The sequence below is a fragment of the Amblyomma americanum genome, chromosome 3 (assembly GCF_052857255.1).
Source record: "Amblyomma americanum isolate KBUSLIRL-KWMA chromosome 3, ASM5285725v1, whole genome shotgun sequence".
NCBI classification, from domain to species: domain Eukaryota; kingdom Metazoa; phylum Arthropoda; class Arachnida; order Ixodida; family Ixodidae; genus Amblyomma; species Amblyomma americanum.
This window is the reverse complement of record NC_135499.1, coordinates 75667925-75687623: the sequence shown is the minus strand read 5'-3', so window position 1 is coordinate 75687623 and position 19699 is coordinate 75667925. Positions and strand designations below refer to the sequence as shown.

Genomic DNA, 19699 nt, shown 5'->3' with positions numbered 1-19699 from the left:
CGAATGCCGGGTTATTCTATATACCACTAAGTGTGAGTTTCCTGAAGTCTTTTCCTTCTCGTAGCGTTTACCTAGCTGGGCGCCTGGCTTTAGCTTCAGATATTTAGTCTTCCTGACTAGAGTTCTGGAAGCAACCATTAGCAAATAAATGTGCGTGCACTTTCGCTCCGAGCAAAACAAAAATTCAGGGTGGTACTAATAAGAGGTTGGGGCTAATTCGCTGTGCCAGAGATCCGGCAAGGACGAGACATTATCGTTTGTTTTCTTTGCTATTGTGCCTATTGTTATCAGACATCTGTTGTTAGAAAGAGCTAAATGAATTTTCTGTCTCAAATTTAAAAAAATCAAGTGGCTTTGCGCCGCCCTTACAACACAATGCACCATGATATAGCGCTGGGTCCCGACTCCCGAAATAGTACGCTGATGGAAATTGAATGCAGTCCAGTGCGAACATCTCAATGCGGTTTCTACGCAACTCCCGACTACGTGCAATAAAGAGCCCACCGGTGGATGTCATTCCTGCATCAGCAGCATCTCACGCAGTGCTTAGCAAATATCTACTTGAAAGTTTCGTATCTACAGTTACAAAACTTAAACTATACCTATCCGTCCATCCAAGAACGGATGCTGGTAAATTTGTTGTGCCGGAGTGCTCACTGGAATCTAGGTATCTACAACGTCATTTTCGAACGGTGCATCGAACGTTGGTTTGAAAAAATAGTGTGAAGTTCGTTTGTATCAATAAGTTGGCGCAGTAACGGGCAAAAATGAAACTTCTAGAATCTTTCAGATAGCATGGTTAGGCCTCAAAGATAGTCTTCAAATTAACGAATGCTTTAAAGAACCAGTTTCTTTTTTTAATATGGTCAAATTTTATTTCATGGAGATTGTTTAGCAATTACAAAATATTTAGGTGCCTCGTTTGCAAAGAGTGCAGGCTCTTGTGATAGCCAGTTTATTATACTAGGAGCCAACTGCCGTGAAACGTTGGACAAAATGTGATAAATAATGCGACATTTTTTTTAACGTGTTTAGACATACGCTTACGTACTAAGCAATGGCATGCACGGCAGACTATCAGTGCCTTTCGGCAGCTTTAAATTCAATAGACACGCTCAAAGCAATACAAAATGCGTTGTGCGTATGTAACACAATCCCACTTCAGCAGCTGGCGCCTGTAGGGTGATTCTTGCGCGCACGCGAAAGTGTCTGCTCCTGAAGCACCAGGGCGCAAGAGTACAACATCACGATAAAAAGTCTCAGTGGCCCATGAACATTAGCAATAAGTGATGAGGGGAATTTACGCGCATGATATAACAGTATTAAGTGTGCACAAAGATTATGAGATACAAATCCGGGTAGACAACGGCGTGTCAGACTCCGCCAGGCACGCCTCTCTTTCGGGCGAACCCAATGAAGATCTGCTCCAAATTGGTGTCTTGAATCAAGACACGGGAGAACGTGAACGACTGCTCGAGCTCTTCGATCTTATCAAACATCGTGCTCCATGGCAGCTTCTTCGTGATGTGGTAGTCGTGCACGTTCTGGAACGCAGCATCAAAAACTGTCAGTGATGTGGCACCACTTTCATGATCTACTGACACAGAACCCCACTTACTGATATTTCCCAAGCCTCTAGTGATAATGACTGGCGACCTATTTCCTGAACTTTAACAGCAGTGCTTACAATGGGGATAGTGTAGCAGAAAATTGCAAAGCGTAGCTTGTGTCGTGCGGAATGCGGCTATTGCAAGAGTGGCTTGGGCCACAGGAAGTTATCTCGTTGTCATGCCGATTTCAACATTATACTGCAAGCAGCGTGAGACATGGAGAAACCTCTGCACTAAACAAAATTCCTGCGAGGGCCGACTGTTAACCTGGCTCCGAAAGAAACAACCACTCGCCCCCCCCCCCCCCCTTAAAAAAAAGCACGTTGGAACTGCTGCATGAAATCCTCAAACATGATACATATATATCGTAAATCGCACACAAATAATGGACGATGACGATGCACACGCAGCTGGACAACTTCTCTTAGCTCTTGATCTCTTACTACCGCATGAACAGCTTGTCGGCTAAGGTCGCCTGTTATAAAACAGATACACTTATAACTTTGGAGCGGTGTCGTTCCACTGAAACTGCGCTAATATCAAGAAAGCCACCAGCAAACCAGCGTTTAGGCTAAGGCTGCCACAAAACCATCGGCAATGGCTGCCATTAGTGCTCTTTTGTACTGTTTCATCAGAACGCATTGCATTATTTTGCGCGAAGGTGCTTCTGCGGTTATTTAACGCGAAGTTTTTGAGCCCTCATTCTTGCCAAATTAAGGCGAAGGTCGAATATAGATATATAGGCGAAAGTCGTCAAAATATTCCTAACGATCTGACCGGATCGTATCCAGCGGATAGCAATCAGCAGCCCTGAGAGGGATTTAAACCGACGGTGGCTCGACAAATAAGCCCCGGTTTCCGCTGCCTTACAAGACTGCCATCGCCACATCCTCTAGCGCGGCGTGCATTACTGGTAGCCACTCATGCTGTGGTTTTATATATAGTTGCTTTGATTATCTTCATTCCCCTACTTCTGCTCCGCAGAACTTAGCAATGCCCGCTTTAAAAATTCGCTTTTGAGGAAAGTAAAGGCACAGTCGACAGCGTACAAATGAAGCGTGCTGACGCCATCTGCTCTTCCTCGGAGGCAGGCGCTGGACACACTGGGTCTGTCTGAAATAAAGATTCCTTCCCATATCGATACCATCTTTGAAAATCCTCCCTTTACTCATTGGCTGAACCGACACAATGCCTTTGGCTTCAGCCAATGACTAAGAATAAATGTGGGTCGTGGCGTGATTTTAGTCAACGAGAAAAGGCGGGAAATTAAAAATTTGCATGGGATCACGAAAATCCTTATATTGTACCTCCGCGGTTGCCTCACACAAATCGGCGAAGCTTGGCAAGTGCTACAGCTGGCTATGACAAGCTTAGACACGAGGCTGTTGACGGAGGCTTCGAGAGCAAAGAACAACTACAGCCGCCTATGAGCAGACCTAGAAGGCAGTATGCATCTTCTGCGATGCATTCATGCAGTCTGCAAGCAGCCTCGAACATGCGATCTTCCGCTCAAATCTGCATTTAGCATCATGAGCAACGTCGAAAACGCCGCACACTGGGAGCAAGAATAACATGCATGAAGAGGGAAACGTTGCGTTGTTGTATCCCTCCTCCTCTCGACCGTCTCTTCTAAACGTGAAGCGCTGTCAAGCGCTCTACCGATTTAACCACTTCCCAGTACACAGGTGCTGACGCAGGGTTTCACTGACCTACTATCAGTATATCTTCAATTCGCCCCGGCCGCATACTGTTGTGATATAGCCGAGCCATTATTCCGCAATGAAAACAATTTTCAGTAATGTCCATAAATCGTAAAACAATCGGCGAACGTTCGCGAGCATATTAGCAAAGCGTTGAGTTTTGCGGCAATGCTCTGTGCCTGAGAGCAATTCTGCGTATGATTTGAGCAGAATTACTCCTAGTGACATATATTTCGTGCGCTATTTCTAGTCGCTCATATGTCAGGGTTATTAAAGTGAATACTGCTAGGACAGGCTACTGACGAACAATTGTCATGCTTCAGGAGGAGTAAGCATGGTTATTTATTGCTTTCAACGACGCTAGCCCACGCTTCCCTCATGATTGCTAATGCGTGAGCGCGCCAGTACACGACAAATCAGAACATTGTACCCCCAATCTCCACAAACAAAAACCAGATTGCATCAGACTCAAAATCTCTAAGCAAAACTTTTCTCACCGTGCGAAGTTCAGGCGGAAGCGAAAGCTCAATTAGAAAGGCGCCTGAGTAGAGCAGAACCAAGTGGCCCAGACGAAAACGTTCTGGACCAGTTATATCCATTTCCACCCTTCTTAATTGGCTCAAGACCTTGCCGTAACGCACTAAAGCGAAGATCAGGCACTCGCCGCCGATGTTGCTAGGCGTAATCTAAAGTCGTGGGAAAAGAAATTTTGCTTTGAAAAGCGCGTGAAAAGTCTTACGTCGTGAGTGCCAAGGGGGAGCACTCCCGGGAACGACTTGGCCACATCTAGGTCAAGCGCGCGACCAGCCTTCTCGCGAACGGTGGTGTCTCCCTCCCCTCTGCTTCGGTCGCGTGACACGGGGGTGGGCTTTAGCACCAACTGCATGGTGTACCCGGTGCCGAACTTGTGCCTGAGGTGCCGCAGGGTCCCAAGGCAAGTCATCTGTCCCGCCACCATGATGCAGAGCCGGTCGCAGAGTGCCTCGCACTCCTCCATGCTGCGGACCCGGTGCGATGAGAGACAAGCTCACGGGAAACACAAAAGATATCAAGCCTGGCGTCGCGCTGTTGTTCCCCACAAGATCCATACCAAAGCGAAATGCGGCACTTTTCGCATTGTGCGAGGTTAACTAAACGAAGTTGAGCTTGCCTATTATCGCCTGTCGGAAAGCGTTGTGCATGACAGTGTTGGAATAAAAAATGGGAAGCATCCTGGGGCCACAAGAAATGTAGAACCAGAACAGCGTTTGGTGGTATATGTGTTCAGAATGACCAATCCATTGTGCTGACCATAGTGCATACAAATAGCTATTTTAGATGTTCGCAGTGTAGCGTCACATTATTGTCTCCTATGGTGGAAACCTGTGCGGGCCGTGGTAGCGGCATCGCCTCGCAGCTATTCTAGACTGCTGCACGCAATATGCTGCTAACTCTTTATAGCGCACTGAGGGCAAAATGTCGATTATCGGATCGACGAAGGATGCTTGGATTCACTTGATTATTACTCAGCGGGCTGCTCGCGCAACATAAAAGTACAGCTTTCTTGGACATTAATTTCAAATGAAAGGCAATTCTTGAGTATTATAAAAGACAGTTAACAACACATTAATGTGAGTGGTCTTCCAGTCCGAATATGTAGCAAAGTCTAGCGTAAAAAAGTTAGTACTGCGCTCGCAAGGATAGATAAGATTGTACCAGAAAACCAATGAGATATATTTTTGCCAATAAACAGCAGAAAACTAGAAGCGTGCCGAGGAAAGATGTTTTACGGTGGAATGTTATGATGGATGAATAAACTTCATTCTTAAACAACTTCACGATCTCCAGATTATGCAGTACATCAGAGATTGAACGCCAACTCGACCGCTGCATAGCAACATAGAAGAAAGGCGGCTGCTTCTGCAGCCAAATCTTTCAGGGTCATGCAGAGCCATGCGCGCAAGCACGTTTAGGGCGACAGTGCATTGTCCATCATACAGCTGCATCTCTGCGCGATGAATGGGATTAGGACTCCAAGGGATTCATTAATGTTAAGTAGAGAAAGGCCAATTCTGAATATATGGGCATTAACCCGTTAGCTATCGCTTCATACCCTTAAGACAGAGCACGGGCCGCGGTACGGCGGCGACGGCCATCACGAAGTTAGCGCACAAATCAAAATGGGTGCTCCGGCTTCACGGCGGCGGCTACGTAGAGTTATGCAGAGGTAGAATTGCCAGCCGCGCGGCATCGGGTTGAATTACGCCGTAGCGCGCGGTGACTGCGTTCAAAAAATGCGCGGGCGGTCTTGCGCCTTGTCACAAGAGGTTCGAACTCGTTCGCTCTGGTCAGAACGGTTCGAACGGTTCGCAAACCCTTCACATCCTGCAGAGGAGCAACCTGGCTCCTGCAACCGCGTTTCGATGGAGGCGAAACACAAAAAGCGCCGGTGTGCTGTGCGATGTCAGTGCACGTTAAAGATCCCCAGGTGGCCGAAATTATTTAGGAGACTTTCACTACGGCGACCATCACAACCCGAGACGAATCGTGATGTCAAACCCTACATTACCTAATATAACTGCCACAACAGCTACATTAATCACTTCCAGCTTTCGGAATTCAACCTGTACGGCATACCCAGATGGTGAAAAGCTAATATTTACCAAAAATAGCTGCTGTTAAACGGGCCTGGCGCAGTACAGTTAGAGCAACCACACAACCAACGGTGACCTGCTCTGAAGTTGCGTGCATCAAAATGTATCAACTTTAAAGGGATGCGAAACTCTGCGGCTTTGAATGTAGTGCGGAAATCTGAAAACATGAATCTGCCATTGCTGAACATACCTTGGCCGTATTGGGAGGAGTATTAAGCACATGAATGACGCCGATATCGCTCTTGCACATTAGTGGTAACGCAGCTTCCCTTGACTTTGCCGGTATTATCGGCGAGGCTAATGCAGGTAACAGGCCTTACTCAGCACAAAATTGTCTTCTGACATGCGCGCTTATTGGTCCGCACAGTACCCTTGAGAGGTGAGCACGATGGCTGTTTTCGCTGTGCTGCGGATCGCTGCCAGATTGCCGGACATGTTTCCCCTAGCGACGACGTCGATGCCGGCAAAGGGCTCGTCGAGGAAGACGACCCTGTGCCTTCCCAGGATGGACAGCGCGACCGAGAGCTTCCGCTTGTTGCCGCCGCTTAATAGAGGATGGAAGAGTGGGAACCATTATGAAAGCAGCGTTTCTGATCGCTTACTCAATACTTCAATTAATAATAATTTATTATATTAATTCAAGTATGTTTCTCTCATCGTTCAGCTTTACAAATTAAAAAATAATAATAAACATTCCCCTGTGTGCCTCGGTTTTGCTAGCTTCCTTCATAAGTTTGTCAAACGAGTTCCTGATTTCCCTTCCCTTGTTTGCTAATATATATATATATATATATATATATATATATATATATATATATATATATATATATATATATATATATATATACATACACTAGCCCACAATGGAAAAGAAATGAGGGCCTCATTACACGAACACGTATATGCATATGCAGGGTGTCCAGGCTAATTTTAGTCAACAGTTAAAAAATAAGATATTTGAGGTAGGCCAGGAAAACGACTTGCATACAGCTACCAGCCGGCTTGCGCCTCTAGGCAATTTTTCCTATTGCTATTAATTAAGCAGAAATTAAGGTATTTTTTTCTAAATGCGTAAATATTCAGTTTAGACAGCAGATGTGAATAGCAAAGTTGGAGAGCACCTTCTGAAACCCCCATTCCATTTATTTGTGATAACGTAACCCCCTCGTGTATATTTTTCCGAGCTCCAAAAAAGCCCGCGAAACACAAAAAATCACGTGACTAGCGAATCCGCGCGCCACGATTGCGCTGCTTTCAATCTTGGCTTGAGATAAAAAAACCGGCTGCTGGCATGACGCGATGACCCCATTGACCGGCAGGCCGATATGTCGCCGGTGATTGCACCGTCCTCTTGCAGCGCAAGCACCGTCGACATAAGGGCCTGCCGGAGCATTTGGGTCGTCGCGCCTTGCCAGCTGCTGATTTCGTTAACGCCCATAAAATTCCTGCCTTTGGTTTATTTAAATCAGCAGCACCCAGCTTTGAGCTGCGACGTTTCTATGCTCTTATATGTGGTTATTTACTGCCCTTTGCACTATCTTTCCGAGGCTGAATGGCCAACTTGCCCGACCTATCCGGGTTCCAAGCAACTCTGGTATTCTACTCTCGCGGGAAACGCAGGGTGCATTTACCGCCGCCGATACAACATTAGGAAACCTGCTTTATATGTACTACGCTTCACTAAAAACATTTTTCATTTTAGCGAGAGACTGTTATTCCCGGTCTCCACAGGTTGCTAAACATTATCATTGGTTCTGTTCAGGTAACGGAACTATTCCGGAAATAGAGAGAACAAGCCCCGCTATATTCGGCGCTAGAATGAAATCGATGCGTGCTGCATCTGAATCGCAGTAGAAGCGTGAAATGGCCCGTGTAGGGTGTCCCTGCTCTTGTTACCTTCTCTTATTGGAGATTGCTACCGTGGCTCACGAAAACCTCCAGAACAACAAGACTGCACCGAGTTTCATCCTTAGCCGAGGACAGGATATGCTGCACGGCGAGGCTGTCTTTAATTTGGACAGGAGAATGCACTTCATATCACGAGCGCACTGAGTACCACTGTGCACCCGGGTGGCGCCCGCACCACTCTATGGCTGCGCTGCACTGCCCACCTGTATAGACCGCAGGGCTTGGCAGCGTGCTCCTCGAGGTCTGTGAGCACTACGGCGGCCCGAACGGCTCCTTCTATTTTCGGCGCCGGAATTCCCCGCAGCTGCGCCAAGAGCCGTAGGTGCTCGATCGTGCTAAGTTTCTCCAGGAGTGCGTTTTTCTGGGGGCAGTATCCGATGAACGACTGCCACTGCACAGTGAGACCACCAAGTGCACATTAATTAGTTTGAAGGTTTAGAAATTATTTAATTGCATTGCATTAAAAATATTGTGCTCTGTATACAGAATTCACAACGGGTTCAACAGCCAAACACTATGAGGGGGACACGTAAAGCACTAAAAAAATTCCAATGAAGAAGCAGCAGTCGCAACAAGAAAAATAAGTGCAAGAAGTGACGCTGATTAGTGAACGAAAGAAAATTGGCAATAAAAGTATCTTAATCCACGTATAAGAAAGAAGAGAACGCTAACTATATTTAAGCAGGCATAGTAGACTGGATTCTATAAAGTAATTTGGAAACACATTCTAAGATGAAGTTGCGCCAAAGCAAATAGTCTCTTTGCCGCACTTGGCCTTTTGATAAAGTGATGAGTAACAGTTCATAGAAGCAAATCGTGTGTGTTCCAGGTAACGAAGATGGGCATGGGTGAGGAATGCGAACCGCAGCTTCTTGTCGTGAAATCTGGATGCAACAATGCTAAGAGAATATTTAACTATATCAGAAATTGAATATCTTGAATGAGGCGATAAATGGGTATTGTAGACGTTGCCTCACGATGGGATGCAGTAACTAATCTGTCCGTGAATGAGGGCGTAGTGAAGCAAGATTAGCGTATATACCTCAAAGTTCTACTCTGGACTGTAGTTTAATTGAATAGGCTAATTCTTCCGTTAAAAGAGAAAATTGCAGTAAAAATTTCAGTGTTTACCAGTTATGACACCAAAAAGGACAGTATGATCTGCAGCTACGATGACATTAGGATAGAAAAAAACAGACGAGTGAATTTCCATAGATCAGAACAGCAGTCAGCACTGATGAAGTCGTATAAATCAATACTGCAGCTGTGTAAGAAGAGTGTTCAGTGAAGAAACACTCGGAATAAATCTAAGCACCATAACACTAGGCTAAGCAGAAGGCCCAGATTACAAATGATTCTATCGGCGTCAAGCCAAAAAAAAAAAATAGTGGGTCCACTTAAGGTCCTTACGTGCGGTTAATGCGACAGCATCTCCCTTGATCTTTAGAACTAGTTAGTGTACGACGTACTAATTAGTGCCCATTAGCTATTAGGTTTCACTCACCCAAAGTAGCGTGTACTAATTAGTACTTAGTGTGTGATAATTATCATTTAGGTCGTGTTGAGTATCATCAACCAACTATATATCGTATATACCCTGAACTTGGCTACGACTGACCCTGTGATGATATGAAGTTTTTTCTGTCGCACCTTCTTGTGTCCACGGCGGGATCACGGCAAAGCAGCGTTTCTAATGCTGTTACATTAAAAGCACAACGGCGACTGTGTTTGCAATGGGGCAACGCGAGCTTCTTTGCTAGCATAACGGTGATGATGCCTCACTGGTGGCAGAGGAACGCCAACGAAACTCACCGTCCTGGTCGAGGTGGAGAGGCTCACGTCTACCATGTAAGCGTCCCCCGCACTTGGCTCCAGCAGACCCGTGAGCATCTGGAAAGTCGTGCTTTTGCCCGCCCCACTCACGCCAAGGAGTCCGAAGCACTCGTCGTGGCGAAGCGCCAGGCTGAGGCCGCGCACAGCCTTGGCTTCCTTGAAACTCTTGTACAGCTCGCAGGCCACGAGTGTGTGACCCTCGCGCTCCAACTCCGCTGACGCACCGCTCGAAGCGAGTCGCTTGGCGAGCTCTTTCTCGGCCCGAACGTCTTCATCCAAACAGTCGCCTCCTCTTACGGCTGGCTTGCCCGATCCTAGGAGGTCACATTGGAGGCCATCTCAACAATACGCTAGAAAAAACCATTAATGCGCGCCACATATACGCACGCATTTTTCGGTTGTCGGCGCTTGTTTCGCACTGAAATCTTTCGCTGATAGAGATCACTGCGGCTAACCGCGTTTGAGGAATGCGAAAGCGTTGATGCCTCCTCGACACTCGTCGCCTTTCAAATTTGTCGCCATGGTTGCTTTGTCCGTTTCCGTAATTACTCACTTTAATTAAACAGTTGTACTCTGATTATACTCTCTTTTCATCTCAATCATCCATTTTTCAAAGTTGGCGGCCCGATTAGTTTTCAAATTTCGCACCAACTTTCTTCCCCGCCCGTACCGCCTGTTCAAACGTCCATATAGTTTTGCATATAACTAAATACCTAATTGCTGAACGTCAATAAAACTTTTCTTAATCGATTACTTTGTATTTAGCAAAAACTTTTCAATTCATTCCAAAGTTTTATCTCACTTTTTGCACAATTTCCTATTATTTTACCATCCATTCCCATATTACCATCCACTCACTATATCGATGTCTGCGCTATATCAATTTTTTTACATTTTTGGCTCCAAATAATCAACTAATCACCCTATTGTCATAATTTTTAGGGGGCATCATCCTCACATCTTCCTCTTTCGATTAAATCCACTCTTTTGTCGCTATCTCTTCTGAGAACGTCACAACTGCTGGGGACATCTTTTGATGACATGCTTTGCGGACACGATCCCGTCGACATAGCCTAGAAAGGCTTCGCATTAGTAAAGCTTAGCAGCGCCCTGATGAAAACAGCCATCTAGGCGCTGCAAAAAATGTAAAGTAGCTATTTCCGCAATTAAACAGCCCATTACACTCGCACCCCATATGCGGAGCATTGGAACGCATTGCCTATTCATATTGAACTTCCTGAAAAAGCTACACTGTGCAATTGTCTCGGCCTGAGAGATGAATGGCGGAAGTCATAGTGAAACGAGATACCAGGTGCTTCAGAGAATGTTTTCGAAAATGGGATTTTTGAGGTAAAAATATGGCAATTGTGGTATAGTATTAGCATTGTTGGTGGGGCAAGGGAAAGCCGGAGAATTGTCTTAAGTAGTAAGTTAATAAGGTAAGTTAACAAGTAGTAAGTTAATAAAATAAGTTAGATAATTTCTGATAACAAACCTTTTAACTATCAAAGATAGGCAACTGGTTGATATTAATTTGTATTAGCTCATTTGTAACAGCGACATCAGTTTTTAGAATTACGAAAACGCGATTTCCCTCGTCGCTGTCGCTCGAAAAAAGTTTGGCTGCATCGTGCGAAAATACATGCGCTTTCTAAAGCATGCAGGCAAAGCAACCCTTCCAGTTCACGTAATTAGTAGAAAAAGCAAAATTTTGTCGAGCCGCACAGCCGAGCGCAAATGTGTTTTCGAAATTATAAAAACTGATATGGTAATAACTAACGACTGGCTACCAATACTTTTTTTCAACTGGGTACTTATCTAAGAGTTAAAGAGCTAATTATTAAAAAAATACAATTCACTCGTTTTCTGGTGTCCGCCAACACTGCTAATCCTATGGCGAAAAGGCCATTTTATTACCCAAAAAACACTGTTTGTGAAAATTTTTCATACTGTTCGCTGAAAGATCCCGTATATATTGCAAACCATTTGTTTTCATAGCGCCGTCATACGGTGAAATAGCTATGCAGATATATTCCTCACCTCCTTATCAGCACGTAATCCTTTTGAACTGAGAATTTCAAAGAAAAAATATTTTGTGCTGATCATTTGAATTGATATGCAAGAAATTCAACGCCATTCTTCTTTCATTGGCCAGTCTAATTCCGTTGTTGTTCTATTCCAATTCTGAGTTGATTGTGTTTCACTCCCCAAGGCATACGAATTCTGAATCTGTTCAATTCCGACCTCGCAACTACGCAAAATTATGTCACATTGTTAGATCGCGGTGAGTCCTAATACCACTGGCGGCGCAATACCGTAGCGCTTAAGCGATGCGCCATAGCACTGCCGGGTGATGTTTAAAACGCAACCACCGGTGGGGCTTGTGAGAACCAGGCTGCTCTTCTCGAGCACTGCCGGAAGGAGTATTTCCCGCAAGCTTTTTGCGCAGATCTGGTGGGTGTATAATTGGCCTGCTGTTGTCTGAGTCGTCTTAATTTTTCCTGAGTCGTACTTCATCCCGAGTCTTCCTGCTCTCCCTTTAAAAATGGAGAAGAGAAGAGTAGAGGTGCAGCGCTGAGAAAGGGACGATTGGCAGGCGCAGAGAGTATAATTGCTCTAAACATTACCTGGCAGGTGAAGGCTTTACACAAAAGCCGCCGACGCCGCAGGACAGTTATCGCCGCTAAGGCGCTCCCAATGCTTTTGCATTAAATGTCTCTCGGTTGTGTCTAAATTAAACCAAAAGAAAAACAAGTTATTTCCGTTCGTATTCTAGAATTCTTAATGTGTCGCCTTTTATGTATAGCTCAGAAAAAAAGCAGCGCTTGCTCGAAAAAGATAGAAACTTGGGTCATTACAAATGGCTGCAGGAAAGTTTGCGGCGACATGATAGCCAAAACTGACGTACTAGAGGGTTAGCTAGCGATGATGAGACAGCTAGTTCTACTGCAGTGTAATGTAGCTTGGCTGCTGGTGATGATGACTGTAGTGGCTGGTTCAGTATAGTCCGGCGTACGCCACAGAAGATTCATCAAAAAGGCATGCAGGTATTACAAACGCAGCTTGGAATGTCTAGAGCAGCCAATCGTGCAGACATTTTTTAGTGCGTTAGCACTTAGGCCCACACTCAGCGATTTCGCCGTTCTTTGTCTGAAGCCTGCGTCACCTTGAAGCATTCTAGATGAGGCACCTAAGTGGCGTCCAAGTTAGCAGGGGGTCCACCTATGTCACATGACCTTGCGACGTCATCACAATCAACCTACCGGATAAGTCAGCAAACTGCCTGACGTATCACGTTCCAGTTAATTTAGAAATCGGTAGCTTGAGGTTGCTGGCATGAACAACCTTTGTCTGCCAAGCTGCACCAGTGCCAGCCATTGCCGTCGCAGGACAGTGGCGCTTCGCGTAACCTCTGCACGGTCTGCAAAGGATATATGAATGGAAAGTATATAATGACCAATTCTGCATGTATGAGCATTAACCCATTAACGCTATCATGGCATGCCCTTAAGGCGGAGCTTAACTGTTCCTCCGCAGTTAGTGCGCAAGCCCCGAGTTCCCCAGTCACCGACTTTGCCAATATTTGTCTGAAGCCTGCATGACCTTGAAAACTGAGCTTCGAACCACAATGTATATACACCTGCTAACGCACTTAATTCATCTTTGGCCTAAAAACGCTAAATTTCTCCTCGTTTTGCTTTCTGACCGGCGCGTACAGTACGTTATCCTCTTGAAAATACAATCTTACGGAATCAGTTTTACAACACAGAAGATCAGCAAATAACAAACGCACGGGAGCCATTCTGCCTTTAGCGCCAGAATTTGCCAGCAGGAGATATGACTGTACAGGATAAACAGTGAAGAGAACGAACCTCCGGTGGCGAGTGCAGCAATCTTGGCGGCGTATCCGGAGTGGAGAACGCTGAGCAGCGTGAAGAGGAAGACGCCCTGACACACGAAGTACAGCACGTCCGGCAGCACGCCCTCGGCGGAAAGTGAGAAGGCACCCGGGGCATACACCTCAGCGTGCGGATTTTTCACGACTCCTGTTAACAACAGGCGCACGACGGCTACGGTTGGGCTCGTTCTCCAAAGGATTAAAAAAAATCGTTCGTCGCTTTGAAGCGCAGTTTCGGCAGGCAGGCTGCATTCCTCTACTCACATGCTAACATGAATTCACAAAAAATTATTGCGTACATGTGGGCAACGTTCGCCCAAAAGCACTGCTTCCCCTCTTGGGTATAATTTATTTTGCCACGATGGAATAACAGCGGCACTGATGCACAATCGGGGTATTCAGCGATTTTCGCCTCAATTGGAGAAATAGGCATTGGCAAGAAGGGAATTTTCAATGAGTTTCAGGGTATGTTAATAGGCAAAATTGTACATTTCCTAAATTCACGTAGCCTTCAAGCTGCTGCAGAGCAAAAGTGCTAGAAATTGCAGTATTTAAATCTGATTGAGAGAATTTTAGTTTCCGTCGTGGAAAACCACTCAGCAGCGCAATGGAAATGTCTGTGGAAAAGCTTAATTAGGTGTGGGTTTGGGCTTGTCAGTAATTCACTCTTGACAACAAAACGCGTATAAAATTATGAGGACAAAGGCGAAAAAAACGCGGACAAGCGCTTGTCTGAGCATTTGCCTGTTTGCCTGCTTGCCTTCGAACAAGGATAGAGAGGTGGCTGAATGTAGAAACACCGGGAGAGAGCACCGAACAAGCAACCTTGCCTTTTCAACCGGCAGTTGTGCCGGAAAGAGCGAAACGACCGCGGTAGAACAAACGGCAACGACGGCAACGGATCCTGTGCCTCTAGGGCAGGCAACTCACGCAGGCAGCAGGCGCCGAGGTAAGGGCTGTCTAGGATCCACTGGTGGCAGGAGTCTTCGCTCCATGGCGTGCCCTGTACTGTGGCGTGCAAAGTGGCGCATAGTCGCGCGGCCGGCTCCAAGTTGACAGCGTTCAGGGCAGCTTCGTTCAGCGCGAAGGGGGCGCTCAGCATGAAGGCCGGGCGCAGCCACCACGCGGAAACGCGGTATTGGAGAATCTTGTAGGCGATGACGGCCACAGGCGCTGAAGAGCAGACGGGAAGCAGACGGAGCTCGTAATCACAAAACGTGCTCCCGAGCTTGCATATCTGCTGCAATCTAGCAGACACGCCGCATGATGTGCTACGTCAGTATTCATTACTGAAAGCATCCTGTTACAAGCGGTTCGTTTAGAGAGACAGCATACTTTATTTATTCTTTTACTTACTTGTTCCCTAGTTATGCGAAACCATTACATCTGGCAGAGGGGTCAGTAGCTGCGGATAGTTTAAAAAAGAACAGCGTTAGATAAGCAGATTGAATTATTTCGCTTTCGGACATTATTTACGGCGATACGTCAGAAATATCTTCATTACCCGAGACAACCGCCACGTAAAACTGATATAAAGAAACTATTGAGAGCGGTTGCGCATTCCTCCCTTTTACTTAGTCAGCCATCAGGATTTACAAGTTATACGTGCCTGGTCTGTGGCATAGTAGAAAGAATCCTCGAGGATTGGTTCAGGTAACCACAAAGGATCGGCAGTAAATCGTGTGAGTAAATCTCATCTTTAGCATCAGTGAATTCAGTTACCTGGTGTTCGAACGGCAAACGATATGTTTTACACCCTAAAGGATTGCTCTTTATATCTATTCGCTGTGTGCCTTAAATATAAGTAACAATAGGTGTCGAATTATTGTCACGACCCAAGGACAGCCGTGCAGGTAGGCGTAGGGGAGAACCCAAAACCCAAGAACGATGTCGGTCATGTTTAACCCAAGACCCAGGCCTAGCCCGAGCGCGCCTGTCGACCTAACCGGCGCTTCGTCGTTTTATCGAATAAGCGCGGAGGCCGCGCATTCCTAGGCACGTGGCGTTATTTCTCCCTGCGAAAGAGCATCGACTCGATGCAAAATGAGCTATGTACAAGGGTAGAAGACAAGAAAAAGAATTGGAATGAAGTGAACTATACAATCCACGCTATTCTGTAGGCGGGGAAAGTCAATTCCGCACCTGCGGGAAGGGGACAAGGGCGCGGAACTCGGAGCATGAATGCAGCACTTATTGACGTGAAAAATACAGCTTTCAGCGAGAAAAATGCACGACTTCAGGCCACGGACGCCTAGGGTCAATGTTGACAGTTCCGTCAAGAACAGCTTCGTAGTTGACGCTGCTGAGGCGGCGCGGGGCTTTGTATGGACCGAAATACCTATGAAGGAGCTTTTCCCGCAAGCCCTTGCGGCACACGGAGGTTCACACTCACACCTGGTCACCGGTTCGTAGTGCACGTCCCTGCGCTGAAGGTTATAGTGTCGGACATCGGCGGATTGCTGATCCGTGATGTACAAGCGGGCCAGCTGACGGGCTTCTTGATCTGCTTACTCCACGAAGCGGCCCGCTTCTGGTGGAACTGCTTCATTCTACCATGAGAGCATCGCGTCCAACATAAGGCGGACTTTCCTACCATAGGCGCGACGGAACGGGGTAAACTTGTTTTCTTGCTTCGCAGTATGCACGCGAAGGTGACGCATGGCAAGGTCTCGACCCTCGTTTTGTGCTCAACGTCGACGTACATCGAGATCATATCCGCCAATGTTTTCTTGAGCCGTTCAGTTACGCTATTTGTATGTGGATGATAGACTGTGGTTTTTCTATGGTCTGTATGGCTAAGAGTTAAGATGTCCCGTAGGAGACAAGCTGTAAACGTCTTGCTTCGGTCAGTAATAATAGTCGACGGGGCGCCATAGATAAGAACAATGTTGTGCATAAAGAAGTGAACAATTTTATCGGCAGTACCTCGTGCAAGGGCCTTCAATTCAACGTCACGGGTCAAATAGTCTGACTTCAGGAACTAAGCCGCTACACAACACACGATACGAGACAGGTCGACGGTACAGGCGCTGGTGCAGTATAACATGCATATCCAACTAGCCAAGCAACAAACGTTACTGTAGTCTGACTAGTGGCCAGTCGACGACAGAGGAAATAGCCCCAGATGGTCTATGCCGACTTTGTCTAACGACATTTGGGGTGGCTCGACGCTCTGCAGCATGCCGGGAGGCTTGAGGGGTGTTTATTATTTTTTGCCGCCGGCATTGCTGGCACGTCCTGACGTACCGCTTGACGCTGTAAGCAAGACGTGGTCAGTAATAATGCTGCCGGACTCGGGATAGTGTGCGAGTGAAACCAAGGTGACTGGAAGCCTGGTCATCATGGCAGGCAAGGAGGACTTCGTCCCGAATATCAGACGGTATGACGAGCAGGTAAGTTTCCGGATTTCAATTAGTGTTCGTATAAAGCACCCCACTTTGGAGGCAGAACGATGACAGCGCACGAGCTAGGTACCGGGGTATCGCAGGTGCCCACCTTCGAGATGGTCGATGAGCAGCAGCAGCTCAGCGTCGGCACGCTTTCTCACTCCAATAAAATGGTACGCAATCCCAGATTAGGAGCGACAGAGGGCTGGCGAGCTGGGCGAAGTTTTTAATGAAGCGACGATTGTAGAAGCAGAGGCCCAGGAACCGTCTGACTGCTTTTTGTTTCGGCGGGGACCGGAAAGTCTGCAGCGGCAGCAAGTTGCTCAGGGTCAGTGCGAATTCCGCCAGCACTCATGACATGCCCGAGAAACTTCAATTCTGTGAACTCGAAGTAGCACTCTTGTGGTTTGAGGGATAGGTTGGAGGATCGAACGACTTCGAGGACAGTTCGGAAGTGGTGCAGATGTTCCGTGAACGTAGCAGAAAAGATAATGACGTCTTCAAGATAAACAAGCCATGTCTGCCACTTGAGAGCTGTGAGCAGGGCGTTCATCGTTCTTTGGAATGTTGCAGGAACCCAACAGAGCCCGAATGGGAAGACGCAGAATTCGTACAGCCTGTCCGGTGTGACGAAGGCGGTTTTCTCACGGTTTCTCTCACCAACTTCTCTTTGCAAATGAACACTTTTGAGGTCGACCGATGAGAAGTATTTGACTCGCCGTAGTCTATCGAGGGAGTCGTCGATACGCGGTAGGGGATATACTTTTTTCTCGGTCAGACTGTTAAGCTTCCTGCAGTGTACCTACAAGCGCAGTGTCACGTCTTTCTTTTTTTTGCGAGCACGACAGGTGACGACACAGACTGCTTGACGGGTGGATGACGCCATCTGCGAGCATCTCACTGACATGCCTTTGGATAGCATCTCTCTCTGGACGGGACACACGACAGGGCTGCTGATAGATGGATGAGTGGCATATAAGCACAAGTGAAACGCTGCACTATTAGGCACGCCACAGGTGGGAACTCAAGAATGCTTTCTACCAATAAGGGCCCTTGCATTAACTGCAAAAACCTTTGTGCATGAGCGTATTATAATTTCGTCAACATCTAAATATGCCTGTCGCGACCATGACCAAACCCCCAATCTCTACATCAGTTTCTAAACTCGTGGGTATAGAGCTACAAATTTGATTAATGATGAGAAACCTCCTCAAACGCTCCTTCTCTACACAGCAAATTAAGCGATGTTCACTTTAGCGGTGCTTAAGACGGCAAGATTGTTTTGCATATCCCAACACATGTACAAAACGATCCATCCTACCTGAGAGGACGAGCAGAACGAAGGCGCAGGAGTAGGCCCCGCCCTCAGAGTCGAATAGGAGCGCCATGAAGTAGGGCTCGAATATCGCCACTGGAGCGAACGCCAGCATGATCACGTAGAGCGCCACTGCGAACATTTAATTGCAACGTCAGTGTTCTATCCTCAATGTCCGCTTCATGTCCACCGCCATTTGACGAAGAAGTTCAGGAGGACACGCAACTGCATTATGTGTTGAATATGCGACGCCACTTCCTGTATGGCGACATCAATTCCCTTCAGTAGATGGGAATTATCAGCTCTGGTGACGTCAGTTTCATTCAGCTAAGCAATAAATTTAGCTTCCGACGGCACATTTTCTTCCTGATGAGGTTTCTCACGCTGTCGCATTGCAATCGCCGTGTTGAGCACAAAAGGCAGCCCAAAGTTAAGTTGTCAACTACAGTCCGGCTGGGCATTGACTGCCCTGACTGAAGTGTTAAAATACGTGGGAGCAAGTTCACAGTAAGTTTTAGCGTAATATTTAAGCCATCAACACTGTCCATATTTCTTCCGCATAGACTTTCGCGCATATGAATAGCTTAATTCGCATTACCACTGCTTTATCCAGCGCCGCGAGCTCCGCAAGTTTTACGGGAGAGTGCAAGGATGCAGACAGTATGTCAATAAGGTAAGTGTTAACCAGAACGAGTTGACGGGCTAATTGGGTCTACATGAATATACGGCGCAAGACAAATACAAGGAACAAAAAACAGTAGAAGACACAAACGAGAGCTGAATATCAACAGAATTTTATTTCGGAAGCACAATCAATATGTATTCGAAGAATATGTAGCTTATATGTAGTCGAGGTTGGACGGTCACCGGAATTCAGAGAAGTGGTGTCAATGAATGCAAACATGAGTTCTGCATAATGAACACGGTAGAAGCAGTAAAAGCAGTAAAATCGACCAAATCTGCGAGTTTCAAAGGGCCAGCACGCAAAGAAAAAAGCCAGTAAAGTCGTAAAGTAGTGCTTAAACGTGGCCAAAAGGGGGTGTAAAAATGTTTAAGAAAAGAAAAAAGGGAACAAGGCTTTAGTGACAAAACACTTAAAACAGAGAAGGAGATAAAGATGACCGGAAAGGTAGGGAGGTTAACTAGGTTAACAGTTAACACCTGCAAAGGCAGCTAAGCCACACGCATCGTTACGCATGGTATGCCTTCAATTCCGAAACACTTGAGTAGGTAGGCGTGCGGGATTCAACTTCCCAAAGCTGAGCACGGGCTATGAAACACAATGCCATCGCACGGCATATGGTCGTTCCTGCATTCCATTTCCATCCAAAGGCGGCCGCCGCAGCCGGGATTACTTCATGTGTCCTTGTGCTGCAGCATCCCAACACCGAAGCCTCTAAGCCACCGCCGCAATAG

The 19699-nt window shown here is 46.6% G+C and overlaps 1 protein-coding gene across 1 annotated transcript in view; it reads right to left on the bottom strand.

The window, feature by feature from the left end:
• Nucleotides 1-1135: 1135 nt before the first annotated feature.
• LOC144123837 (phospholipid-transporting ATPase ABCA3-like) overlaps nt 1136-19699 on the bottom strand; it is a 126482-nt gene continuing 107918 nt past the window's right edge. Inside the window, exons 17-25 of the mRNA XM_077656575.1 lie at nt 19672-19677; nt 18290-18415; nt 14513-14755; nt 13557-13730; nt 9664-9998; nt 8055-8242; nt 6314-6487; nt 4050-4308; nt 1136-1544 (exon numbers count right to left, since the gene is read on the bottom strand). Coding sequence (XP_077512701.1) covers nt 1374-1544; nt 4050-4308; nt 6314-6487; nt 8055-8242; nt 9664-9998; nt 13557-13730; nt 14513-14755; nt 18290-18415; nt 19672-19677 — 1676 coding nt within the window. The 3' untranslated portion in view covers nt 1136-1373. The remainder of the gene's footprint in view (nt 1545-4049; nt 4309-6313; nt 6488-8054; nt 8243-9663; nt 9999-13556; nt 13731-14512; nt 14756-18289; nt 18416-19671; nt 19678-19699) is intronic.